General features: G+C 46.2%; 5 protein-coding genes and 1 long non-coding RNA gene across 6 annotated transcripts in view; 4 read left to right on the forward strand and 2 right to left on the reverse strand.

The window, feature by feature from the left end:
* The window catches only part of LOC108160758, a 47513-nt gene that overhangs the window by 10827 nt on the left and 9929 nt on the right, over window positions 1-26757 (reverse strand). Inside the window, exons 2-4 of the mRNA XM_017294958.2 lie at window positions 22535-24741; window positions 12867-13174; window positions 5868-6042 (exon numbers count right to left, since the gene is read on the reverse strand). Coding sequence (XP_017150447.1) covers window positions 5868-6042; window positions 12867-13174; window positions 22535-24309 — 2258 coding nt within the window. The 5' untranslated portion in view covers window positions 24310-24741. The remainder of the gene's footprint in view (window positions 1-5867; window positions 6043-12866; window positions 13175-22534; window positions 24742-26757) is intronic.
* On the reverse strand, window positions 3433-3922 carry LOC108160762. The gene is made up of 2 exons (XR_001775440.2): window positions 3821-3922; window positions 3433-3743 (listed from the first exon to the last, which is right to left on the reverse strand). It is a non-coding gene; the product is annotated as an uncharacterized LOC108160762 (long non-coding RNA).
* LOC108160761 lies at window positions 4069-4484 on the forward strand. Its single transcript, XM_033391629.1, has 2 exons — window positions 4069-4220; window positions 4280-4484. Exons 1-2 carry the CDS (start codon window positions 4097-4099, stop codon window positions 4456-4458), a joined length of 303 nt encoding a protein of 100 aa, XP_033247520.1. The 5' UTR covers window positions 4069-4096; the 3' UTR covers window positions 4459-4484.
* Window positions 6411-7927, forward strand: LOC108157934 (putative odorant receptor 59c). Its single transcript, XM_017290077.2, has 2 exons — window positions 6411-7186; window positions 7244-7927. The coding sequence occupies exons 1-2, from the start codon at window positions 6411-6413 to the stop codon at window positions 7680-7682; spliced, it is 1215 nt and encodes a 404-aa protein (XP_017145566.1). The 3' UTR covers window positions 7683-7927.
* On the forward strand, window positions 8107-10245 carry LOC108160759 (odorant receptor 59b). The gene is made up of 3 exons (XM_017294959.2): window positions 8107-8916; window positions 8975-9332; window positions 9420-10245. The coding sequence occupies exons 1-3, from the start codon at window positions 8147-8149 to the stop codon at window positions 9486-9488; spliced, it is 1197 nt and encodes a 398-aa protein (XP_017150448.1). The 5' UTR covers window positions 8107-8146; the 3' UTR covers window positions 9489-10245.
* Window positions 21734-22493, forward strand: LOC108160760 (S-phase kinase-associated protein 1). Its single transcript, XM_017294960.2, has one exon. It carries the CDS (start codon window positions 21816-21818, stop codon window positions 22323-22325), a length of 510 nt encoding a protein of 169 aa, XP_017150449.1. The 5' UTR covers window positions 21734-21815; the 3' UTR covers window positions 22326-22493.

A 26757-nucleotide genomic window follows, 5' to 3' on the forward strand; every position in this document is an offset into this window, starting at 1 on the left:
AACTTTCTTGTTACAACAGACATAGATGAAGGGGTATGATCAGTTGGTGATTTATTTGGTAACCTAACTTCTCTGAAGAAATCTTATAAGGGATCAAAGGCATTAGATCAGGAATTCTAAAGTCTAAGTCCCTCTGTTATCGATCTTCATCAACCGTTTTCTACAGTATTTTATACTCGTAACCTCAAAGGGATAGAAATGGCAAACATTTCTATTTCATCTTCAATTTTCCGACTTTTTTGGTGGCCGCCCCAGTTGGCCGTAATGTGTGTGTGAGGTTTCAGGGTTCGGGAATATTGGCTTCTGTCTGCGTTCTCGGGTCCGAGTCTGGGAAGCTTCATGTGACTGTCAGTTAATATTGACATATCAGTTTGTATTTATTTGATTGTTTCTGACAACTTATTGATTGCAAAAGGGGAAAAAGGGCGAAAAAAAGGACTACTGCTACTGCTGGAAAGTGGACAACTGAGCGAGGGGAGGGGCTGCCTGGGCTGACTGGCTGCGCAATGGCCCATCATTACATTATAGTAATGATTATGTTAATTCCCCAGCAGTTGATCCCAACGCCTTTATGTCCTGGACCCGGATCCGGATCCGGCTTGGCCTTTTTTCTTCTTCTACTTATTTGTGCCCATGTATCTCTGCCCCACTTATTCCCATTTTGGATAAAGTTCGTGTTCGTTTTCGTATTTGAATGCTATTTCGTATTTTCTGTGGTTGTATTTTCCTGGTATTCCTTTGTCAGCTCCCCCGTAGCGTCGCGTCGTCTGTCTTTCTCTTTGTTGTTGCTGACAGTTTTTGAAGATAATTTGTAAACGGATATTAGAAAATAAGCTGATTGAGCTGCCCGAATGAGTTCGGTCTCCGGTCTTCGGCGATATCTGTGTGTGTCGCATATTGATTTATTAGTTTGGGCCCTAAGCTTCGAGTATTTTTGGAGGCGGCTGATGCTGATGTGACAATGTTTGCCTATCTGGCGTATACTTGATTTATATGTATGATCCGCACACACACACGCACAGAACCTAACACAATGCCTAATGCCTACAAATGAGCCGTAAACTCAGTTGTTTGCATATTTTTGTTGGCCCTCATATTGCAAATAGTCGATGGGTTAGGGGATTGCCTGATGATTTTTGTATTTGTCTATGCATAAATGGAGATGGATTTGATTCTTTTTAAGGAAAAGAGAGCTTAATTTAATCGATTTTAATAAAATGCTCGAAACGAATTTTAGATAGCTTTAAAGTCTAAAAGACAAATGTTTGCCCAGCCAATGAAATCTAGAGGACATATGTATGCACGAAGGTGGGATTACCTACTAGGTGAGGCGTAAAATCAGTGGATTGCAATGCAGGGCACGTACGACACGCACGCACGAACACAAACACAAACGCATTACGTGAATAAGCGAAGTGCATCTGAAGAGCTTTGGAGCTCGTATACAGATGCTCCACTACCGTTATTCGTAGCACCACCACTACAGCGCGTGCCAGAACACATGCACGTACCAGCTATTTAAAAATGGCAGCGATGGCAGCTAATACAGATGGCATTCCGCTCCTCATCCCGATCCAGCCCTCTGAGATGTGCTCCATTTTCGAGTTCATAAAGTTAGAAACCCAAATGGGTGTGGTATGAGTGGAAAAAGCATACACCGTCACGCAGGCAGTTTTGTAACCAGTTTGTAAACAACTCATTTATGTGGATTCTCTGGTGCTGCAGCTGCCGCTGCTGTTACTCCTGTCATCGTCGTCAATTATGGGTTGTGGCAGCCGCTGCTAATGCACATAATCAGTTTTGTAGTTTGCACCTCGATGGCGCAGTTTGCTGCGGCTCACAAAAACCCAAACCAAAGAGCCGAAAAAGGCTGCGAAATAGGCCCGAAATTATGCCAAAAATATTTGCTAGTAGAGGCTAGGGGACGAGGGTGTGAGCTAGGTCACATTAAAGCGAAACAAAAACTTTGTTGACATTAATGTGGTATTCGAAGTCAACCAGGAAATTCTTCATAAATATTTCCTCTCCCAGCATAAGCCTTTGATCAGTAGCTTAGATGCATCTAAGAGATTCCACAAGCTTGTACTGATTTATATCAAAAGTTATTTAAAAATACTTTTCGCGTGAGGATTCTTTAATAAATATTTTGATTTCTGTTAGGGCATGGAATGTGTGTATCAGCAGTTTTTGGGACCGTAGCAATGTGCAAGGTACCATGGAAACTATGTAAATTTGCATCCCAATCCATTGCTCAGAAATATGGCATGTTGCACATCTACATACTTACACATACGAGCATTCATAATCAAGCCCACATTCAGACGTTGACGTTGCAACAAGATAACAAGCAGCAGCAGCCAGGCACTGCAACACAAAGGCTTGCTTATTGCCAGATATTTGATATTTGATATTTCCGTTTCCGTTTGCCTCATTATGCTTTGCCAGTGAGCAGGGCATAGCCCATAGCGTGCATACACGGCTTTCTCTCTGTATGGTAAGGCAATGGCAATATTGCAGCATAAGTCAAATAAATACAATACTGGGATTACGGCTTACATTCCCCAGCCTTTTCATTCCTCCTCGACCATCTCCACAGTCGTCTCAGTTTTAATATTGAAATTTTACTGCCGCTGGAGTGGGGTTGGTTGCTGCTAAGCGAAACTTAAATAATATCAAATAAAATTATTGCCCCAGTAGGAGGCATGTTCTGTCCCTTGGCGTTTAGCTTTTGCCGTTTGCCGTTTGCCGCTTGGTGTTTGGCATTCGCTCACAGCGGGCGCTTAATGTGATTTGTGCTTTGTGCTTTGTGCTTTGCCACTGCTGGGCGGACTAATGCGCCATTTCATTTGGCCAAATAATTTATAATAAACTTAACTTTAGCTGCACGCTCTGGATGCTTATTGTTTGGTGTCCTCCCTGCCCTGCATATTTCATGGAGTTAAGAGAAAAATGGGGCAGCTACCACACACCGCATAGTAAATTAAATCAATTAGCAAGTTTTCGCTTTCCCTCTCTTTGTCTATTTTTTTTTCTTCTGTTTTTGCGCTTCCGCTACCATGTAAACAAATTAATTTCCCCAACTAATGGGAAACTGATAGCGGAACATTATTAACATGAGCCGGACACGGACATGGATACAGGGAAACAGGGATGCAAGAATGCCGGCACGGGACCTGTCCCAGTCCCTCCCCTCCTCTTGCAAAACTTTCCGCCGGTCTTCCCGCTGCCTAAGCAGCTGAAACAAAGGGGGCTTTTTTTTTGACGAGGAGCGAGCCCCGGAAGAGCCCGGAGACTGAATCTAGCAGCTGCAATGCTGGGACCAACTGAAATGAACCCAACTAACGAACTTTTAACATTTGCACATTAATTTTCCTCTCCAGCACACAGTGTTCGAGGGTCGAGGGTCCGTAAAAGTAATGAAACGTATTCAAATTGAGTTGCAACTTAATATTCTTCGACTTTGCTAAGTAAGCTACGATATACACTGGGCGTATTGCTCAGAATTACAAACATTTCAGCACATTCCATTTGAAGCACATCGAATGATTTCAACATTTGTGGCGCATTGTTTTCCGTACCACTGTGCGCATCCGTCCATTAAGGCAGACCAAATTTATGTTGCAACTAATTGCAGGCAGTTGCCGAGCTTCCGCCATCGGCAGTGGCAGTGGCCGTGGCGGCGGCAGACAGTTGCCGTTTTCAAAGAGTTCCTCCTCCCTGGTCCGCCCTCCCTGGCCCTGTCGCTACATGTGAAATTTGTTGAGCGTAGAAAGCCATTGAGCGCTAAGTAGGCGTACGTGTGGGTGGGATCGGGACTCACTTGTATAATTGATTGCTTTAATTCAATTTAGAAAACGCTGTCTGTCCTCCCACCTCCCTGATAGCTGGAGGGCTGAAAGCTTTGGCTGGCCCCACAACCAAGGGCATCATAGGCATACGCATCCGCATTGATGTGCCGTGTGTAATTACATTTTAAACGCTTACTTTGGCTGAAGCTAGCATGAAGTGCATGTAATAAGTATCGTATCGTTTGCAATCCATTAGACAAGCCCTGACAGCAGCGGAAAGATTCGTGGTGGAGAGTTTCAGTGGGGAAATGTTATCCATCCGGCTAATTCTCTTCTGCTCCCTGACGGCAATTGTGCTGGCCAATATCCAACGAACTGCGGCACGTCACAAGCCCTTGTCGTGGTGGCAGAAACAATACTACCAATCGAAATGTGAGTAGTTGGCCTGCTAGATAAGTTATAAGCTATTCACTTGGCGGGAGCACTTGCAGGGCATCAGAGATTCCGTTTCACCACAACTGCCGTGCCGGGGGCCACACCAGAGTCGAAAGAAGTGCGGATGGTGTATCCCTGCTACTGCTACAGGCCGCCACAGGAAGGAGAGGTCACAACCGCCATCTACGAGCGGTATATCTTGGAGAGAGAGGATCTGTTTATCTTAAATAAATAGCGCCCCCAAAGTTCATTCGACCAGAACTACTCCATCTTCTGCTGCATACTTTGAGATAGCAAACCCACCCTTGCATGAATGCGGCAACAAAAGGGCTTCGTAATCCCGACACTGACTCGGCCACTAAGTGAAAATAGTTTTCTGGCCAAAATGTGTTCTTTTTGTTGTTATTGCATTTCGTTGAGGCGTGATGTGACGGTTACTGCTGTCTGTTGTCTGTCTTCTTGGTTCTGCTGGCAGCCCAAGTGATAATTGCAAATTATGGATGACGTAGAGTGGAAGTGGAAGCAGCACAGACAGCAGTGATGAGGGACGACTAATCGTTGGGAGATGCCTGAGTGGCATCCTGAGTGGTATCCATGGTCTGGCCCTTTGGTCATAAATATGCTAAACGCTTTTCATCTGCGAGCTCTAGCAGCAGTCATTATGCTGATGGAACTGACTCACTGTCGGAAATTCGTCAAAGCGACAAACTGGGCTTCCATTCAGCGGGGAGGGGTGGGGCTTATTAAGCCGCTTAGGCTGGAAATTGTAAGTATTTCTAATAAAGAGACTCACGCCCGCACAGCTGATTTAACAAATTTCATGAAATTGGGCAGACTCCAAGGCTGTGCTCCTGCCAAGAGGGAATTAATTAAATATTCCCAAAGAAGAGAGCAGTTTTGAAATTTATTGATCTGTGCCACGCGCCACAGAACAGCATCAATGAGTTTCCCATCAAACTACATAACTTGCTCAGCGATTTCCACTTGTGTTTTCTTTTGGTTCGTCTTTTCCGAGTTCCTTTTGCCAACTTTTTCACCATTTCAACATTCAATTGAAAAAGTTGGCCAAAAATAAAGCAGCGAAACGAGAAGGAACTATGTTTGTCGGTGGTGAAAAGAAGGGAAAAAATTGAAAATTACTTCAAATGAAGATGATGAAAAAATAAAGCAAAACAGCACGCGATAAAGTTTTATAAGAATGTTGTGCCCTCTTTTAACGTATTCCGTTTCGACCGGTGCGTGAGCGAAATTCTGTATCAGTCCTCCATCTACAGAGTCGATGCTGGGAAAAGTCCTAAAACTTAAAGCACATTGCACGTGCCACCAAACTAAGAGCCAACCAGAGCAAGAACAGTCATTCAGCTATTCAATTACTTTTGCTGTTTACAGTCCTCCTGCAGTCCTCGCACCAGACAAAAGCCAGAAACCTGACGCTGACGCTGGCGCTTCATCATAGCTTCTACGGCTTTTGTGTCGTCCTGCCACTGACTGGGAAAATCGCTTGGGTGGCACTTTTCGGGCCAATGCAGTTTCCTTTTCAAATTCCACTTGGCTGTGAATTATTTATAGAATGCTCATCTGGATGGCGACCAGGAGCAGTCGCACCAGCCATGTGCTGGCGCCATTGTTTCGAGGCTTACTTACTTGAAGTGATAGCTGCCATTCTCATAGCCGAAAAATGGGACCGTATAGGTTAGCATCCAAATGTTTCCACCACCACAATCGTAATACGGCTTTGACCACCTTCCATCCTCATATTTCACAGCCAGGGTATCGACCTCAACGCGCTCCTCGGTGCGGTTCGAATAGAGATGAAAGGCTGCAATGGAAAGAGGGGGAATAGAAGCATTTTCAATAGCGTTATCCATTATGCAAGCTGTAATTAGAGAACCCACGAATCGATAAGCCTTTCAATGGAGCTCAAGAATGAACCGGGAAAGCTATACAGAGAGAAAATATTGGAATTCATTCGCCTTGAGTGTTTGCATCTTTACTTTGGTTTCTCTCAGTGCAAAACCTTGAGGTTGCATTGCCTAATGACTTTATAACTGCAATCACTCGGCCCCGATTGAGACATCGTTCAGTTGTCCAATGAATAAACCAAAAATGACGAGACATTAAAAACCTATCAGGGGTTGCTTTTTCCCCATATATAAACAAATTTTCGGCTGGAAAATACCTTAGAAGATGAAGAAACCCCTCTTTGAACGCCTACGACCGGTGCCACTCACCAAGAGCGTCGCCTCTTCTGACGCCTGCATCTATTTTTATCGCGCTGCAACCTTTTTGGGCTGGGTCCCACCCAAGGCGAGACTGCATCGATGGGCTTATCTGCTCTGGACCTGCACAACCATGGTGCTGGGGTTGGTTTACCTGCCGCTGGGTCTCTTCCTCACCTATGTGGTGCACTTTGACAAGTTCGCGGCGAGCGAGTTCCTCACCTCGGTGCAGGTGGACATCAATTGCATTGGGAATGGGGTCAAGGCCTGTGTCACCTTCTCCCAGATGTGGCGCATGCGGAGGATCAACGCAATGATTGCCCCCCTAGATGAGCGCTGTACGACGCTGAACCAGCGCCAGATACTCCATAAGATGGTGGCCCGGGGGAATCGAATCATTGTGTTCTTTCTCAGCATGTACCTAGGGTTCACCACCACGACGCTGTTCTCGTCGGTTTTCGCGGGAAAGGCTCCCTGGCAGGTGTACAATCCGCTGGTTGACTGGCGGCAGGGCACGCGCCAGTTGTGGGAGGCCTCGCTCTTGGAATATATCTTCATTGGCATTGGTGTCTGTCAGGAGCTGCTGTCCGACAGCTATCCGATTATTTTTTTGTCCATATTTCGCGGACATCTGGCCATTCTCGAAGATCGCATAAAGAATCTGCGCTCCAACCCCGAGCTCTCCGAGAAGGAGAACTACCAGCAACTGGTGGACTGCATCAAGGATTATCGGACTATCGTGCAGTAAACAGATAAACTCCCATGGAGCTCTTGATTTTTAAGCGAGCTTCCTCTTTGCAGATGCTGCGATCTTATAAGACCCATCATGTCGGCCACCATCTTTACGCAGTTCATGCTGATTGGCATCGTCGTGGGTGTGGCGGCCGTCAACATACTGTTCTTCACCACCAGCATCTGGATGACCCTGTCGAACATCATATTTATCGCTGCCATTTGTGCGGAATCCTTTCCGCTCTGCATGACCTGCGAACTCCTGATTGAGGACTGCGAATCCCTCGCCAGTGGCATTTTTCACTCAAACTGGATGGACTCGGAACGGCGATACAAGTCAGCGATAATTTACTTTCTGCACAGGGTGCAGCAGCCCATACAGTTCTGGGCTGGGGCCATCTTTCCCATATGCGTGCAGAGCAACATCACGGTGGCCAAGTTCGCCTTTAGTATCATCACTATTGTTAATCAAATGAATCTGGCAGATAAGTTTCGAAAGGAAGGTTAATGTTGGCGCCCAAAAAACACTTGAACTGAGCTCGTTCGAGTGCGTGAGCACTTGAAGCGGGTGTGCACGTTATAATAATCATAATCGGATAATTCATAGACGAAAGGATATTTTCTAAAGTGTTTATAAATGTGTCAATTCCCACGTTGTAATCATTAGATGAGGCGTTGCTGCCATCAAGGATTCAACAGCAAGCCGAATCATTTATCAAGTTATTAACCAATTCTGGCTAATTGGCCGTTGGGTGGAAGTTTTGCTCGCACGTTAATAATAGATCATTGTTGGCACTTTACATGGACGATTGTTTAGTCTAATTACAGGCCACAGCACGGTGTCCTGAGCCTGGGCGTGGCTGACAGAGTGAAACGCGAGCACCTGTCCAATTATCACGGCTATAAAACAGACAGGTACTGGGACCTACATGCGACAACGGTCCCTGAACACTGGCTGGCTAAGTCAAAAAAATGGTGTTGTTTGAGCTGATAAATCCGGCTCCGCTGACTGAGGCCGTCAAGTCCCGCGAGGGGAACATTTATTTGTATAGGGCCATGTGGCTAATCGGTTGGATACCGCCCAAGGAGGGAGTTCTGCGGTATGTCTACCTCTTCTGGACCTGCGTGCCGTTCGCCTTTGGGGTTTTCTACTTGCCGGTGGGCTTTATCATCAGCTATGTGAAGGAGTTCAAGAACTTTACGCCCGGAGAGTTCCTCACGTCGCTTCAGGTGTGCATCAATGTGTACGGGGCATCGGTGAAGTCAACGATCACGTATTTGTTCCTCTGGCGGCTGCGAAAGACGGAGCAGATGCTGGACACGTTGGACAGACGGTTGCAGACCGAAAGCGATCGCCAGAAGATCCACAATATGGTGGCCCGCTGCAACTACGCCTTTCTCATCTATAGTTTTATTTACTGCGGCTATGCGGGATCCACGTTCCTCTCATATGCGCTAAGTGGTCGTCCGCCCTGGTCGGTGTACAATCCGTTCGTCGACTGGCGCGACGGCCTTGGCAGCCTGTGGATACAGTCCATCTTCGAGTACATCACCATGTCCTTTGCCGTGCTGCAGGACCAACTGTCCGACACGTATCCTCTCATGTTCACCATCATCTTTCGGGCCCACATGGATGTGCTGAAGGATCATGTGAGGAGTCTGCGCATGGATCCGGATAAAAGCGAAGCGGAAAACTATCAGGATCTGGTCAACTGTGTGATTGATCACAAGATAATACTGAGGTAAGAGCCATATAGAGGACTATGGATTGGCTAAGATTCATATGCCCTCTTTTCTTAGATGCTGCGACATGATCCGTCCCATGATATCCCGCACAATTTTTGTGCAGTTCGCGCTGATTGGATCCGTGCTGGGACTCACTCTGATCAATGTGTTCTTCTTCTCCAACTTTTGGAAGGGCGTGGCCTCGTTTCTGTTTGTCATCACCATCCTGCTGCAGACATTTCCCTTCTGCTACACATGCAATCTACTAATCGACGACGGCGACGATCTGGCCAACACCATTTTCCAGTCCAATTGGGTGGATGCCGAGCCGCGGTACAAGGCCACCCTGGTCCACTTTATACACAATGTCCAGCAGCCGATTATCTTTATAGCCGGGGGCATATTTCCCATTTCCATGAACAGCAACATAAGCGTAAGTTATGGCCGCTTTCTCATTTGAACAGATCTCTATAGCTGATACTCCTACTCGTGGTTGGCGACCGTCTTCTGACCATCATAGGTGGCCAAATTTGCTTTCAGCATTATCACAATTGTGCGACAAATGAATCTGGCCGAGAAGTTCCAGTAAAACGTAGAAGTTTCACGATATTATCCTGCACTTGAAACGGAACCGGACAAAGTCTGCGATTTGCATAAAATTTGTATATGTTATGGCTTATCCGCATACAATTTTGCCTGATTTAGTTGGTAAATGGTAATAGAATGTCGGAGAATGGAGGGGAGATTTAGTGGCCAAATTTTGGTAAATTGTGTTAAGAGACGGAAATTACAACAGCCAGACGTCGACAATCGCTACGAATGGAAAGAGCAGCCACCATTCCACTGAAGGAGCAGCCACAGGAAGCACATATAACTGTTTACATATTGTATGCGATTTTTATTTAAATTTTATGTTAAACACGTGACTTGTAAACAGCAAAACGGGTGGCGAGGCGAGGCGAGACAAGGAGCACAGCACAGCACTCGCACACTCGTATAATAATATGAATCGCTTCGCTCAGCCATAACAACTACAACGGGGACGAAATCTATTCAATGCCGGCGGTGGCGGTTGAGTAAAAAGCAAATATTATGACATACTTGTATTTTTGCGGTTCCTATACTTGGCACACACACACGCGTCATCACATGTACGTACATATGCACAAATACAGGACACGACCAATATATATTTATACGAATGTAGTCCTAGTACATAAACATGTAAAGTGATGAGGAGGCAGATAGATATGTGGGGATCCAACAAAACAAACTGTCCTTACGACTTCAAGGAGTCTAGTTTGTTGTGCTTTTGGTTGCTTTCCTTTGGGGCAAAATGAGTGTTTAGTTAGTGCCTTCATTTCATTATATTCCTTGATTGATTCCAAATATGATGCACATTATAAATTGTTCGCTTAAACAGGAAATTTTCACTATAATTGGCAAAGTGTGTGAATATTTTAATAATCGATGAAGAAATTAGGCCACAAGACTAATATATACAAAACTATTATCAAAGCACTTTAAACGCCACTATTCACTATTTTGGAATATTAATATTTTAAAGGCTATTTAATGCACTCGTTACGCATTGATAGCGCAATTTTGAGTGTTGCACACATCGCTTAAGTGGCAGGAATATTATTAATTACGCTATGAATCGGTTATCACTCGATTTATCACATAAACTACTTTGCCCTCTGCGCCGCAAACACATTTACCACATACAGAGCTTCATATATATAAGTTCAATCACATTAATAGCACATGAATTGGCCGCAAATGGGTTGCGGTGTGAACAATTGAAACAGTTCTTGCCACGGCAAGCTGGCGGGACGGCAGAGAACAAAAATGTTGCAAATTTAATCAGCGTCTCACCGGGTATCGCATCGGCTGAGGCATATAGCTTAACAGCGGCTGTGGCTGGCAGTGGCACTGCCTCCGCCTGACAGTTGCAAGTCCGGGAAACTTGCGCCTTTCCAGCGAGGGTAAAGTTTTTGCGGGTAAACTTTAAAGGCAAAGACGAATGCAAATTTGCAAATGCACATAAATTGAAAGTCAGCGAGCGCCGTGTGGCCTCGCTTCGCTGAGCATACTGTGGGGTATATATTTCAGCACGCCATAAATCATAGTTCACCGCATACATATGAATGGTATACATTTTGAGAAAGTTTGCCGTGTGGCGGCCGATAGATAAATGACTCCGATGCCAAACACGGCCAGTAGCTGACCAAACGCCATCGCCTTCAGTCATTGTTTGAGCCACATATATTATTTGTCTAGTGCCCAGTTTTGTCAGTTTTTTCCACTTTTTCACTTTTCCACTTTTGCCTTTTCAATTTTCCCCATCTCGCAGCGGCAAACAAACAAATGAGAACCGAACTTTGATGTAGCATGGCAAATAGTTGGCTGCCAGCCTGCAATCGGCTCTTAGCCCCCGCTCTGTTAGCCTGGCCAAAAACTATACTGGCTATTAGTATGCATGAGCCTCTCTCTCTTGTCTCTCTTGTCTCTCTCTACGAGCTGCATGTTTGTTTTCGATTCCAATTGTTCTTTCCTGCCTTTCTCTCTGTCCCTCTATTCTGTCCCAATATGTCCTTCTGTCCTCCCCCTCGGTCACTCTGCCCAACTGTCCCACTATGTGGTGGTTGTGTGTGGGCGAATGTTGCAGCCAAAGTCACACAGAACCATCCAATACGACATTCTATGCACCCCCACCCCCACCATTCAATTGTATCTGAGCCTGTGTCTGTGCCGGGGCGTAAACCATGAAAATTCCAAATACTCATGCGGTGTTTAGTGTGTATTAGCAAACAAATAGTTAGCATGTCCTCATGGCAGCCTACGCAAGCGGTGGGGATATGGCGTGGAATACTGCTTCAATGGGGTAACCTTTAGCTTGAAAACTATTTTAAAATGTTGCGGCTTTGGCATGTCAAGTGCATTTCTCCATACTCCATACTTGGTATGTGACAATTATGCAATCAAACAGTCGAACAGGGGGAGAGGGGTTGAAAGTGGGATGAAAGTGCGAGAAAGAGGTGGATGAGACCCCAGGGAGCGAGAGAGTGTGACGATAAGTTGACATCATTAAAACTAATTCAACGACATTAAATTGTTTGTGTGTTGTTTGTAATCACTTTTCGTTTGGTAGCAAAAACTTTGCTTGTTAAACTTTGAGTACTAGAGGATAATCCAGGAAACTTCCGGAAGCAGACAAGAGAATTTCAAGACGAAGGCCAGGAGATAGCTGACAACTCGATCCCACGCTGCAGGGCTATGATGATGAGGCTGGGAAGATGTCAGTAGAGGGACGACTCTTGCATAAAATTAGCTTACACGCATCACTGTCGCTGTCCCAGTTGCTGTTGCTGTTGCTGTTGCTGTCGGAGCAGGGTCAAGCCGGGTGCCAGCCGGGTGCCAACCGTGTGATGGGATTAGATGTAATCGCTCAGGCGAGCGGTGGCCTGGTGGCCTGGTGGACTGGCTCCAGAAGCTAATTAACAACGGAATGTGAGCAACGGATTCGGTGGCAAGGCAATTTCCATTTAAAGTAGCCCACGTTGAAAGTGGAAGTTTTGAAGTCGAGTGGGACACTTTCGTTTTATTTATACGCTTAATTGTTGGCCTGTCGGAGAAGGACTCTTTCGGCCAAGTGGCAATGATAAAACATGGTGAAATATGCGTCTCTCAAATGGCAACGCAATTAGGCAGCATCCCTTGCTGCCATTTGGGGCCGTGACTAATGAAGTCGGAGATTAAAGCTCCTTGAAAATGTATAAATATTCAATGGCACACACACATACATATATATTGTACATGTCGCACAAAAGGCAAAGGCGTTGTCTCCGCGCTATCAGGGAGGCCCCATAAATAAGTTCTGCCCGAGAGTTCTGCCTGTCCGTGGCATAAATCAGGGGGCATGGCATTGTTGTAATGTATTTTAATATGGCTTTCTGGTACGTACATTTCAGATATTGCTCGTTGCGGGCTATCACCTTCTCGGCGTTCTTGCGGGCCAGAAAGAACCACTCGGAGGTATTGCCCAGATAGTGATACTCCATGGCCAGATCCTTGGCAAAGATTGCCCCCAGATTCGGTGGTGGCAGGCGGTAGGCGAACGGACAGAAGAGGCCCGGCTGTGCGGGATGCTCGTTCCAATCGAAGCAATTTCCGGCCGCGAATATATCTTCGTCGAACTCCACCATCGATAGAACAGAGGCGTGCAGCAAGTTGACATCTTCCTGTACCCGTCGCCCCGTTGTCTTGAATATTCTGCAAGAGACACAAGAGACACACATCGGATATTAGTTGCAATGCTGCTGCTGGTGCTAGACAACAAAAAAAATGCAATTTATGTTGCAAGGCCGAAAGGAAATTGCATTTAAAATATATGAAAAAGTGGTGGGATTACGGGTGCTATGGAATGTTGTATGCTCTTTCTTCATTTTTTAGTGAATGATGGCGAAATGTTCACAAATCGAATAGAAGATAATGATTTTAGGTAATTAAGAGAGTGCCTTCAATGCCCATCTACCCTCATAGTCTCCAAAATTGCATATCTTATTCCCGCTTTAGCTTTTCCGTTGCAGGACATTTACCCTCGAAAACCTGAAATAAGCCTGGCTAGCTGGAATTCAAGAAGTGCAGAGAAAGTGGCTCAGTGGAGCGAACCCAGCGACCGCCTTGGATTGGCTTTCTCTCATTTTTGTCGGTGGCCCGTCATTCCTGTTTTTATAGCCAACTCGAGAGTCTGCTAGCGGGTGGTTGGGCGGCGGGGCGGCGTCTTTTACTCGGCTCTCTATCGCGTAGAAGGAGGGCTGGCGGCCTGGTGAGCGGGCGAGCGGGCGAGCGGAGTGGTCTACTGCTGACTTGTTACAAGTGCATACTTATAGGCGCAGCCGCCTTCAAGCTGCGCTCAAGTGCGCTGCACGGCTGGCGGCCATTGTCTGGTCCCACGTTCCCACAATGCCTGCCTGTCTGCATAGCAGGAGCCCCTTCCACTGCTTCACTCTGCCCTACAGTGTAGGTGTGGGTGTGGGTGTGGGTGTGGGTGTCGAAAATGAGTAAACGAGAAAATTACATTCAAGATTTTTGCCAAGAGTATACGTATACGGAGGTGACCTCCTTCCGCTGGGTCTCTCTGTCTGGGAAATACTAATTAAAATGTCGCTTTAAGAGAAGAAGGGGCGATAGGAAGAACTGCCACAACATTGCTTTCAACTTGATTTTCCGATACATTAGCTGGGAGAAGTATCCAGGGCAGATATGGAAAACTTTCAACAACAGACATGGCTCTGGCTCCCTTATGTGACTCGCTAATTGGGCGTGGCTCATTAATTTGCTTGTGGGCCTCATTTGTAAATGTCAACGGCATTTGTCAGCACCCATCTCGGCGCCCTTTCCCCTCTGAAGAGCGCATTCACATCCCAGACAATGTCCAAGGTCATTTCACGGCTCAAAAATCGCCTAATGACGACGACAACGCCGACGCCGACAATGTTTTCTGGTGATAATGCTGCTAAGTCAGCAAAGCTCAACATGGAGTTGACAGCTTTTTTTTCCAGCTTCTGCTCCTCGTTATTTATGGCTCTTGGACCATTGAGCCCCTGAGGAGTGTTCACTTAGCTCATGCTGCAATTATCAGTGCATCTATCAGTGCACTTCCATCTGTGGCACCTCCTGTGAGACAACTTGAACAGTTGGCTTCTACTTTAATACTTTGGTAATTTTCGGACCACTCCTCCTCTCAGGTGTAATCCCAATTGGCTGTAGCTATGAGTACTGTAGCATGCTTCGTCTGACTTCGGGGAAAGGATGCTAAAGATGCTTTTCAACACTCGAGTGCTGCAAGGGAAAAGGATGCAAAAACAAGCTGCAAACAAGCTGCAGGTGCCAGGGCCAGCAGGAGAGTCGGGCAAGGGGGTGGGTCTGGTCTGAGATCCAAGAGTAAGTAACTCACTAAGTTCTTGAGAGTGTTTCCCTCTTTACGTTTTGGCCCTTGTCTGTCCTTTTTTGCACGGAAATTGTAGCGCCACAAGGGTCTATGCTGGGTTTAATCCAAGGGCTTGCAGATCCCAGAACGCATCGCACCATAGCCAGGGCAGTAGGTTGGATGCCATTGATGCAGTTGTATGTTGGAATTCTACGAGGCTTCCCTTTTCATGTGAGGAAGTGCTTGTGTCTGCACACAGAGTTGCAGCCAGAAGCACAGAGTTTCGTCGAGATAAAGCCTCTGACATTTAATTAAAAACATGTTGACCACATCATTGACTGGAATGGGGAGTGTGGTCGCTGTCTCTCTCTTTTCCGTCGTTTCCATTGGGCTGCAGGCAGCATTGGCAATTTATTCCACATTTAAACTGTCACTCTCCCACCTGCTCTCCGTATTGCATTAAGTATCTCCAAGGGACGTACACTAGTTGGTTGTTTTGCTTATTTGTTTAGCACATGATCCCTGGCCAGTCGGCGAGCCTTTTGCTCAATAAAACTTGGAACAAATTGGAACTTTGGAGCTTCGGTTGAACGAGGGGAATGCCATGAGGCCTGCGCGCCACTTAAGCAGCTTTCTTTTTTTTTTTTTTTTTTTTGTTATTTGACTTTTGAGAAGGTCGTTGCATGTCGAGGGTGAAGCGCTTTTCCAAAGTACACGCCACCGCCCCCGCCCCCACTCGCCATTCTCATTCTCAACTGGTATTTGCATTCAAGTCGATGCCAAGGTCTCCACTGACTGATGTGAGAATGATGAACGGGTATTGATTTTTCTATAGCAAACACAAGTAACACAAAACATAAAACAGACAGTAGACAGTAGACAGTAGACAGCAGACAGCAGCAGAGATGAAAGCAAAGAAAGAGTGAGAACAAAATGTGCAAATCAAAACAAATATTTGAAATGGCCAACTTGCATTAACAAGCAAATTAAATTCTATTATCGTTATGCGTTGTGCGTGAAAAGCAATTAATTATACATGAACGGAGGGGACTGAGGGATAATTGCAAATGAAATCCCAAATTTCGGCACCTGGAAATGGCAGGAACGGCATCAAGAAAATTGGAAACGAAATTGTATAACAAACAGCCTTCAGCCTTCCGGCTGACGAATCCTCAGCAGGACTCTAAAGAGACACAGAAACACAGTGCACGACAGGACAGGACGAGAGCACTTTCGGTTTGTCCTTTGGGCAACTACCTCAAGCATCTGATTCCGACTGCTGTCGACATCTTAATTGAAAGGGAAATGCTCCGGTTTAATTATTCAAAGTACACGCAGTGCTCCGCACCTCACGAGCATCTGGCCAGGATACTTGGTCCTGGTACTCGTCCGGGAAGGATGCTGTAATGAATGAAATGCTTTGGCCATGAAGCTGATGAATCGGCGGTGGCGACGATGCCTGTCGACAGTCGACAACCCTTCGGCCCAGCAGTCGGCGACCTTTTTATTCAAAGTTTGCAGCCCTTTATTTGTTTAATGGGTGCGCTTTTTAATAGCCCATAACAGTCAAGGTTTTTTGACCAATTTTAATTAGGCAATAATTAAATGATCAAAGGGGAAAAAAGGCGCTGACAGCATTGGAATGCTGTAGATATGATCCCCCCTTTGCTAATTGTTCTGTATTCAATTTATTTATTGCTGAGGAACGGGAAACCTGAAAAACAATTCAATTTACAATGGAAATCAATTCACAAACAGTTCACATTATTGCCAAGCACTACAATTCCCTGTAGTGCAAGCAAAGGATTGACTAAACCAAACTCAAGGTTTGGTTAATTTTCCCTTGAAAGAAAGAAATCAAGGACTGCTTCACGGCACTGCCACTTCTTTTCGTATATGAAAAAACGTATCCCCTTTTTAACTTTGTCTGTGGAAAGTATGAAATTTCGTTAGCCACAACATAATCATCATTTTATGTTTGTCAAACAATATAGCCAGCTAATTGACAATTTTCTTTTCTTCATTGGAAGTAAAAGGCATAGAGGAAAAACAAAATACAAAACAAAATAAGATCAAAAGTTAGGCGTAAGAGGAAAATTGCCTCGATGGAAGTGACTCCTGTGTGTGCATGTGTGTTCAATTAGCCAACAGGAAAGGAGTTCAATTAATTAAAAGTTCCTGCTTTGTGCTATCCTTGTGCTGTTGTTGTTATTTTCTTGTTTTTTTTCTTCTTGCCTTGTTCACTGTTTGGTTTCTGCTGTGTGCTATCCTGTGGCTAAATGAGCCTTGAGTCAAGGCAGCACTTGTTGTTGACATGTTTATACTGGCCACAAGCCCAATCCAGCCCCGGCCGCCTCTCTCCCGTGCAGCTGGCACTCCTCCGCCTTTTCCCATTGGCCTGTTTGTTTGAAAAATGCCTTTTTGATTTAGTCCATTAATTGCTTTCAAGTTGGTAACTTCTTTTCAACGTACTTTTGGCAGCCTGATGATTATTATTGCTGGCGCCCATTGTGGCAGCAAAAGTTGGCAAACATTTTGGCCAAAAAAGTTTGCTTTTTGAATTCGCCTCCGCCTGGGAATAAGAACACGCACTCCAATAGGCGTCGAGGGCAGGGTAGCAGGCAGAAGGCAGAAGGCAGGAGAGCAAGGCAGGATGGCGATGAGTCGAGCATAATGAGTCGCGAGGGCCTCGCGCCTTTCAGCCCTTGCAAAGGCCAACTTTTGCTGCCACAATGCGGCAGCTATGCGTCTGTGAGGCTGTCTGTCTGTTCGGAAGGGCCCTGGGTCCTGTGTCCTTGCCTTTGGTCGCAAGAGTGGCAAATGTTTTTATTGCGCAAAAATAGACTGCGGCGCCCTCAGAGAACTGTAGCTGCGGCTTAAATTTTACGCATTCGCCAAGTGGGACGACAACCACTTCAGAGAGTGGAAATGGAAGCGACTCTGAAGAGGCGGGGGCTCCGTTTTTCGCTTTTCGGTGACTACTCGACAAGTTTGTTAAGCTGTTAAGTTATGGCAACATGTGTTGCACAAAGCGTACCACGGTGCTGCAGTAGCGGCCAGCAATGTGCGTCTTATGTAAAAAGAGCGAATATCCGGCAGACAACGAGCATCAGCAGCAACAACAGCCGTCGGGAGGCAGCAGCAGAAAGTCAAGCTCAGATGCAAAGATACTAAAATAAGCCAACTGGAAAAAGGACGCGGCCCAGTGGTTGTGGTTCGGTGGTGGGGACGCGGATGGGATTCATGTACCGCCCGGTGGCCTACAGCTGGCAGAAGGCATGGACATGTCCATGTCAGTTGCACTATTCCCGTGTTTGGGGGAATGGGGCTATGGGGGCATGGCGGAATGGCGAATGAGGCATGTGGTGTGCAGAAAGAAAGTCCACATTAGGATTGTTCTGCACAGAATGAAAACAATTTCCATTTTGGCGGCTGTAGACAAATGCCTCGCTGCGAACAATAAAAAGTTGAGGGTGTGGCTGTGGCTGTGGCAGTGGCAGTGGCAGTGCCACGGAACTGAACAGCAGAGCCATGGCATTATTAGCACCGCCCGCAGAGCAAGGCACGGAATAGGGCAGGGCAGAGTAAATCAAGCGGCACAAAGTCCTCGCTCGCACACTGAGAGAAATCAAGTGCAACCATGCAACATTTAAGCTCACTTTGAGGCAGCATGGCTTTTCTTCATTTGATTTCTTTCGATGCATGCATGCGGACTGACTTGCATATATTTATTGCTTCTGTTGGCAAAAACTTTGAAGGAGGTTGACAATGCGAGAGAATTCCGATTTCGCCCAATACCTTCCTTAGGGGTAGGATGTGGCATGTGCCTTGTGGGATGTGGGGGGTGCGGAGTGGGAGTGGAAGTGGAAGTGGGGCCTTGACTTGTGTCCTTGCTGTTGTCGCATTTCATTACCGCTGGCAATTGAAAAGTGCATCGCTTATGCAGATTTCAATTTCGATTGCTTCTATGAAGTGAAATCAAATGCCACTCCCCAGAAATACAAGAAGAAAAAAAAAAACTTTTGGTATGACAACAACAACAAAAACAATTGATGATACAAGCGATGAACAAGCGACGAACAAGCAATCAATTATTTGCCAAGTTTATTGCCAAAAGTTCAAGTGAAAAACAAAATCATGGCACAAATGCTCGTGCGACGGAAAGACAAGTGGAATGTCTCGTATCAAAAGAGTTTAGCGCTGGGGGGCCCACAGCCTCAGCCTCAGTACCAGCACCAGCACCAGCACCAGCACCAGACGAAGCGGCAGATGAAGCGGCATCTGTCTATCTATCCTCTATCCCTCTCTTGAGTTCGAAGAACAAGAAACCGGAAACTCAATTTCTGAGTTTTCCCAACCTCCAAGCTCGTCTCCTCCACTTTGCCACTCATTCAGCATTGTCTCACCTAGACGACAACACATTTAAGTACTTAAAAGTTTTCTCCGATTCCTTCTGCGACGTACGCTTCAACACTTTTGTTGCATGTTCTTTGAATGTATGTATGTATGTGTGTGTGTGTGTGTGTGTGAGCTCCTATTTGGAGTCGTTTCTCCTTTTTGTTTGCTGTCTACACTTTGGCGGTGCGGCGTGAACGGAAACTAACGAAAAGTGGCCAAGGCAAGAAAACAATTGAAGCTCGTAATTTTCAACTTGAACTGATATTGTTTTTCCTGCCTGCCTCCCCTCCCTCCCTCCCTCCTCACCGTCTATGCGGGGCTGCCACTTGTTCGACCTCCAGGATACCCCTGAGGCTACAGCTACAGCTACTGTTTTGTAGCCTTTGTTTTCGTTAAATGTTATTCTTGTTTTTGTTTGTTTGTGAAACAAAGTAAACTGGAAATACCCAACACACCCACACACCACACAAAAAACCAGTGAAAGAACGGAAGGCAGGACGGAAAAGCGATAACAATGTATCACAAAACAATAACTTCAATTAGTATCTATGCTATGCTGCCCCAACTCCCTCTCCCTCTCTCTCTCTCTCTCTCTCTCTTTCAGCGCAATTTCCCTTTTTAGGTACAGTAAAAGTTTTCCGGCTGCCCTTGATTATGTTAACACAAGGAAAAACTGATTAAAACAAGCCCTGATTAGCACAGCTGCTGCCTGCCTGCCACACTCTTGAAATTATGACCAAGGGACTTCCCATCCGTACCAGACTGAGCTCCAGAGTATCTTTCATCAAATTTATGCCGGCCAGGAGTTCGAAACGGCTGAATAAATCAGCCAAGGACTGGGCTTTGAGATTGCTGTTTGACCAGAAGTCTGGGCGCAGTCCCAGGGGCAACATTCGATATCGAGCCAAAATAATGAAAACAAATGCCAAACATGTAACACTAAACGCAATAATGTTGATCCCGAACCCAGTTCCCAGTTCCTAAATCCGAATCCTGGCACAGAGTTTAATTTATTAACATTTGACGTTAACAGCCATCTTCTGTGTGAATTTGACGTTTTATTGCTCCCCAGATCAAGGCAGGGTCCCGACCTTGGCCCTTGTTTCCTCCCCACTCTCTGTCTGTGGCCCTCTGTCCTCGCTTTCACTTCATTTGTCAAGTCGCTTTTGGCCTGGTTAATTGTTTATTTGTGGGTTTTATTGACAAGCGGCATTTGTTCATTAGATTTGTCAGCCATGCCATTCATGTTATTTCTTCTGCCTCCAATCTTTCCTTCCGCTGCTTTTTGCGTGTTCCATTTAGTCCTCCTGCTCTTGGCTGCTTTTTGTCTTTGTGTGCGGCTTTTAACAAATGAGTTTTTTCGAACAAATGGCTTTGATTTCGTTCTCTAATCAGGGAAAACATCAGGAAAACGTTTAAGTATATTTCAGTTCAGGGGCTCGACTAAAGCATATCCATTGTGAACATAAAAATATCCCGTCTTTTCCACTGATGAGAGCACCTGAGAAATGAGCTCCAGTTACCATCGGCCTCCATCTGTGTGGATAAAATATTTTGTCCCTTTTGCCTGTTGCTTGAAGCAATCAAATCAACCTCTGCTGTTGCTCTGGTATCAAAAAAAAAAAAGGGAACTTTTTGGGTGAGGTAAAAACGACAGGACGTGAGGTAAACGAAAAAATATGTAAAAAAAAACATTGAAACGTTCTTTTTTCGCTTCACAAAGACATAAATTCAATGTCTAATGTCCTTATGGAGGAGAGCACAGTGACATAGATATAGATACTATAGACATATGCAGGCAGCAGGACTCTGGCACAGACTCTTGACCAGGACCCACATATGCGTCAAATGATGAAACTTTGTGTTTATTGTTCTTCTTAGGGCTGCTAGAGGACAAACCAAAGAAAATGAAAGGAAAGTAAAAGAAAGAAAGAAACACAATCTATGAAAAAGAACGCACAAACTGTGGGCGAAACTTTCCTGCTGCTGCTGGTGCTGCCACACTCGGCAGGAGGGTTCGAAGGAGGCACTAGGAGAACTAACATGTTCTTGAGATTGTCACTTGGCCAGCTACTGCCGAATCGATGACGGAATCAGAAATGGACATGGACAGGGAACAAAATAAAAACGGAAGAAGTGAAGACTGTCTGCCCCACATTGGCCAGCTGGAAAATTGGGAGAGAATAACCACAGTTGCGGTCGTTCTTTGGATAAATCAAAGTCTTGGCACAAACTTTTTGCTACTGTTCAACTAAGTAATTGAACTTTTATCAGAAATAAGTATTGCACGCTGAGTCAGAGAGCAAAAAGTTGTCCTGACAACAAGGACAACATTATAAGTGGGGACAAAAGACACTTGCCGAGCGATGAAGAAGATGAAATCGGACCATGAATTGGAGGAACCCCTCGTACAAGTATTCAGAAGCCGAACAATATGAATATTTTGTGTTATTTTTTGTGGAGTTATCGAAAAAGACACCCATCGACTAAAAAATTTTCGTTTACCTTTGTGGAACCGTTCAGATTTCAACACAAAAAGCCAACACACAAAATAGTTTTCAAAATTCAAAATTCAAGAGAGCCATGCCCCTCGTCAGGTTGGAGTCCTCCGATGGTGTTGTTTTCGACACCGATGCCGACACTGCCAAATGTTCGGGCACCATTAAAAATATGCTGGAGGATTGCGGGCTGGAGCACGAGGAGGACCATGACCATCCCCTCATACCCGTGCCCCATGTGAACTCAACGATTCTGAAAATGATCCTGACCTGGGCCAAATACCATATGAATGACGTTCCTCCTGCGAAAGATGCAGATAAGAAGGATGGGAAAATGGAGGAATATCCCATCTGTGAGTGGGATGCAGACTTCTTCTCGACGGTCGATCACGGCACTCTCTTCGAGCTGATCATTGCCGCCAATTACTTGGACATTAGGGGACTGATGAATTCCGCCTGCCAGACGGTGGCCAACATGATCAAGGGCCACACTCCCGAACAGATTCGGCTTATCTTCAATATTCCAAGGGAACCAACAGAAAAGGATTTGCATGAAAATCATAGCGTCGGGAGCAGTGACAGCGAAGAGAACTAGATTAATACTAAACTCCACTGAGATCTATCTTTTGCCCAAATTGAGTTGAGTTTTTGCTTTTTCCACATCCCTAATGGCAGCTCCATTTCCCATTTCCATTTCTCCAATATGCACTCGGCGTCGCTCTGTCGAAAACTTTCGATTGGAAAAGTTTCTCATGTGTACAATAATACGAGAAGAGAGAACTTTCGCTTTGACTTTTCGCTCACCTGGTCAACATGTTGGCGCGATTGACGGCCACCTCGGCCTCCACACGGAATCGGTCCTGGGCATACCGGTCGACCACACCCTCGCCGAGATTCAGGGAAGTGCCGGCCACACAATTGGAGCCCATCAAATGCTGCTGCTCGATGTACTGCAGGAATTTGGAGACCAAATCTATTTTGCTATCCCTGGCATTGATCACGTCCGCCGTTAGCTGATTTGACTCCATGTTCTCCCCGTCTGTATCGTCTTCGTTGCCCTCCACATCCTCGATGACCAGCTGCTTGGTGTTGTCATCGATTTGCACTTCTGGCGGATAGCCATCGTCCATCGTTACCTCTGAGGTATCCAGCACGGAATCGGACTCCCCTTCACCACCGAAATGGATCTGTTTCACCTCCATGTTGGCCTGAGATCGGGCTTCGGCCCCAGGACTGTTGTCGTTTTCATTTGCATTGCGATTACCGTCGTCCATCCACTCTGTGGTGCTGCTGCCGCTGTCATTGAGGAGCTGCAGCTCTTCAAAGGGCAACCTGGCATATGACTGCTTTTTCTCCGCGTTCTCTTCGTCAACGTCAACGTCGTCGTTGGCATCGTCATCGTCATCAACGATATTATCGTCATTGTTGAAGGCATCGTTTTCACTGCGTGAATGCGAGTCATCGAGACGGTAATCGGATTCTCTAGAGTCTCCTGAGCGAACTTCAATGTCGCCCACGCCTCCTCCTCCATCCAGCGGCTCCTGCCAGCTGCTGCTGTTCACTGGCAGCAAACGTGTCCTTGTCGCACTCGCGGTCACATGATGAGGCGCAAATTTCCCCATTTTCGGCATGGAAGTAGTCGATAACGGCTCCTCCTCATCCTCATCCAGATCCACCTCCACCTCTTGGAAGTCTTCCATCGCCGCCTCATCCTCCGCGTAATTGGCATCATCAATGTTGGCACGCACAAATTGCCGCAGTTGCAGAGCTCCATCGGCTGCACCTGTGACTGTGCCACGTGTCGGAGTTGTCTTGGCGACAGAGGAGCCTCCAACTGCTGCTGGGGGCGTTGGTGCCGGCGGTGGCTGGGGCGTGGGAGAGGGAGTGGTAGTGGCAGTCAGGCCAACGACAACACTCTGGTAAGCCGACTGTAATGAATTCTCCAGATCAATCTCGTCTGCCAATTCCATGACCTCACTTAGAGCGGCCGTGTCGTCGTCGTAGGTCGGACGTCCCTGTAGATGTTCAGCCTCTGCAAGGCTGCGATGGTTCTTGGCCGGATGGAGCACACCCAGGCTCTTGTCCACGCTCTTTCGAATGCTCTCGTTGATTTTCTTCTTGTGCAATTTGCGTATTTTATGCGTGACTGGGGCGCTTGTTGTGCCACCTGCCCCAGGCTGCTGAGTGGGCGTGACTAGAGTGGGGCGCATGATGATGCTGGCGCTGCCACTCCCACTGGTTCCACTGTTGTTGCTGTTCCCATCGCTGTTGATGTTTGTGTTGTGCAGCATATGGGAGGTGCGGGAGCGCCCGTGGCGAATGTTGAAGCTGTCGCCTGCGGCCATCAGGGTTTCCGCTTCCGCTTTGAGGCGATTCCGAGGGGATCCAACGGCTGTTACTGTTCTCTGCGCCCCAGCGACTGTCGCGGCTTCTAGATCCGTCGCCGCATGGCCTTGCCCCAACTGCAACAGCATCAATGGCATCAGCATCCCCATCCACAGCAGCAGCTGAAACGTTTGCGGCATCCTCATCCTTTGCCTTTCTGCTGCTTTCCGCCTGCAACTGCTGCTGCTGCTCATTCCGTGGCCTCTGAACCGAGGTACGTGGTGCTGTTTGCGCGCTGACTGTATTCGTTCTGCTCTGGGCCTCGGGTTCAGTGTCAATAGAGAGGAGAACCCGTATATAGTTTTGCCGGTTCCTTTGTGGCTCGCTTTGATTGGCTGATCGGTTGTGCTTTTGGCTGGGCAGCGATCCGCTGTGTGGTTGTCGATTACGCTGCCTCTGGTTGTGTAAGCTTCTGGTCTCGCCAGTTGGAATTTTCAATCATCAAAGGCCAAAGCGAAAACATGACGTATCATCCGCATCGACTCCCCTGTGCCAGCCCATGGCCAGCGGAAGTAACGGGTGCCGTTGTCGTGGCTTTGATGCCCATTTCCAATTTCCCCTACTCCTTGCTTTTGGCCACTTGCTTTGTCCTTTCACTTCAATTCGAAGCCAAAACCAATGGGAAACTGAAATGGAAAGAGGAAAATCCAATGGTTAACTCTTAATGGAATCAGATGGAAGAAGCGATTGATAAACTCAAACGTTAGTATAAAGTAGGTGGTGGTGTATTCTCTGTATAATCCCTCTAGAATCAGCATCAATTAGGCATGGTATCTATTGGGACCCAACATGCATCCGGCGTATTCGGGAATTCCCAAATAAAACTACGAGCTGTACGATTGTACGATGTATCCCGAAACTAGCTTTCATGGGGCATGTTTTTTTTGGTTACTACAAAGTAAGCAAATTATTTTCTGTGATTTATGCGAATCTCTTTTATTATTTACTTGCCTCAGAAGCTGCAAACAGCTCAAGGTCGCACGTTTCACACGGGCTTTTCTCAGTTTCTTTGCCAGGAAATACTCTTAAACCTGGATGTGGATGTCCCTGGACTCTAGACCACGTGCCCGACAAAAGCTTTGGGAGAACAACGTAAAGTCCTTTTTCACCAATTTTCCAGCTAAGGCGGCAATTAAAAATTTCCGCATCTACGCAGAAGGCAGAATAAAACACAAAATAAATAATTGTTTCGCCAGGCAGCAAAATATTGCGCATACGCCACGGTGTACCTCCCTGTGCCACTGCATTGTGCCAAAGTGAAAGGGAGAGAGAGTGTCATACCCTTCCCCCCTTCTTTGACTTAAATTAAACGCAATTTGTAAGAACTGTGCTTTGATTGTCAGCTGGGGGATTTAGCGACTGAATGTAGATGCCGCTGAATAGGAAAGTGCCGGGGCGGGGCGGTGCAGGGCGGATGTGGGGAGGAGGAGCAGCAAAGTGAACATAAATAAAAGTGTACGGCCACAATTCGCATAAATATTATGGCGCTAACAAATTATATGCCATTTAAATGTAATACCAACTAATTCTGGAAAAGAAAATCCACTTTTGGCAGGTCCCAGATTTCGTGGCGCTCCTCTACGGGCAGGGCAGGGCGGAGCATAAAAATGTTCATCCTCATATAGCGAGAGGATAGCTTTTGTAGTCGCAAATCCAGCGCCACATCCAGTTCTAATTTCGAATTTTATGAGCCATAAAAATTGCTTCAAGGCGAGGCCAAAACATCAACAGACAGCAGAACACAAAAGCAACAGCCACTGGCAACAGCCAGCGGCCTGGAGAGGCATGGAGCGTGGCATGATGGTGAGGCACAGGCAACACCAGCAGCAAGAGTAATTGACACCCGTGCATCCAGGCAGGAGGCAGACGGTAGAACAGAGAAAACACTTTACAGAGCGGCAGGGCATCCGATAAACCAGAAATTTATTTTATGGAATATTTTTTAAAGTCACAATCGACATTCCCTTCAAATTAATCGTATTTTATATTTCGTCGGAATTTATGAATGCTATTCTATTCCATTTTCCATATCATTTTCTTTTGGAAAACTATACAATTTTCCAGAGTCAGAATGTGTTTCTCCCAAATTGTTTTCCACAGCATAAAGGCAGATGATATATGGGATTTGAAGTGCCATAGTCCGAGTAAATGTCACAGCAAATGCCACAATTCCTGCTTTAAGTTGGCTCCAAAATCGAAATGGAAAACGCGGATGAATTTTTTATATCCGAGTGCCGTGCTTCCGTTTTGTTTTCCCTTGGGTTGCAAGGTTGCAAGCCAATCTAACAATAAATAAACAATTGGTCGTCCGGGGAGGGGCGGATTATAAAGTTAGAAAGTTCTTGTTTATACCAAGTATTCATAAATGTCACACAGAGAGGTCCCGAAATAGAAAAACCTAACCAGAAACCTTTTTTCAAATCTATGTCGGACAGCAGGTCAGCACTTCTCCACCTGGATGAGTTGGTTACAAAGTTTGAATCCGTTTCTGGGGTTGGCTAACCTCGGCACCCCCAACCCGCTTGGGTCCGACACGGCTAATGCATTACGACGAACGGAGGGACCATCGGAGGGAAATGGAAATACTCGTAAATTCGCATGCACTTAACCCTTGACACAACCTGCCTTTTCCATTTTCCCTT

Source organism: Drosophila miranda, chromosome 3 (genome assembly GCF_003369915.1).
Source record: "Drosophila miranda strain MSH22 chromosome 3, D.miranda_PacBio2.1, whole genome shotgun sequence".
In the NCBI taxonomy this organism is placed as follows: domain Eukaryota; kingdom Metazoa; phylum Arthropoda; class Insecta; order Diptera; family Drosophilidae; genus Drosophila; species Drosophila miranda.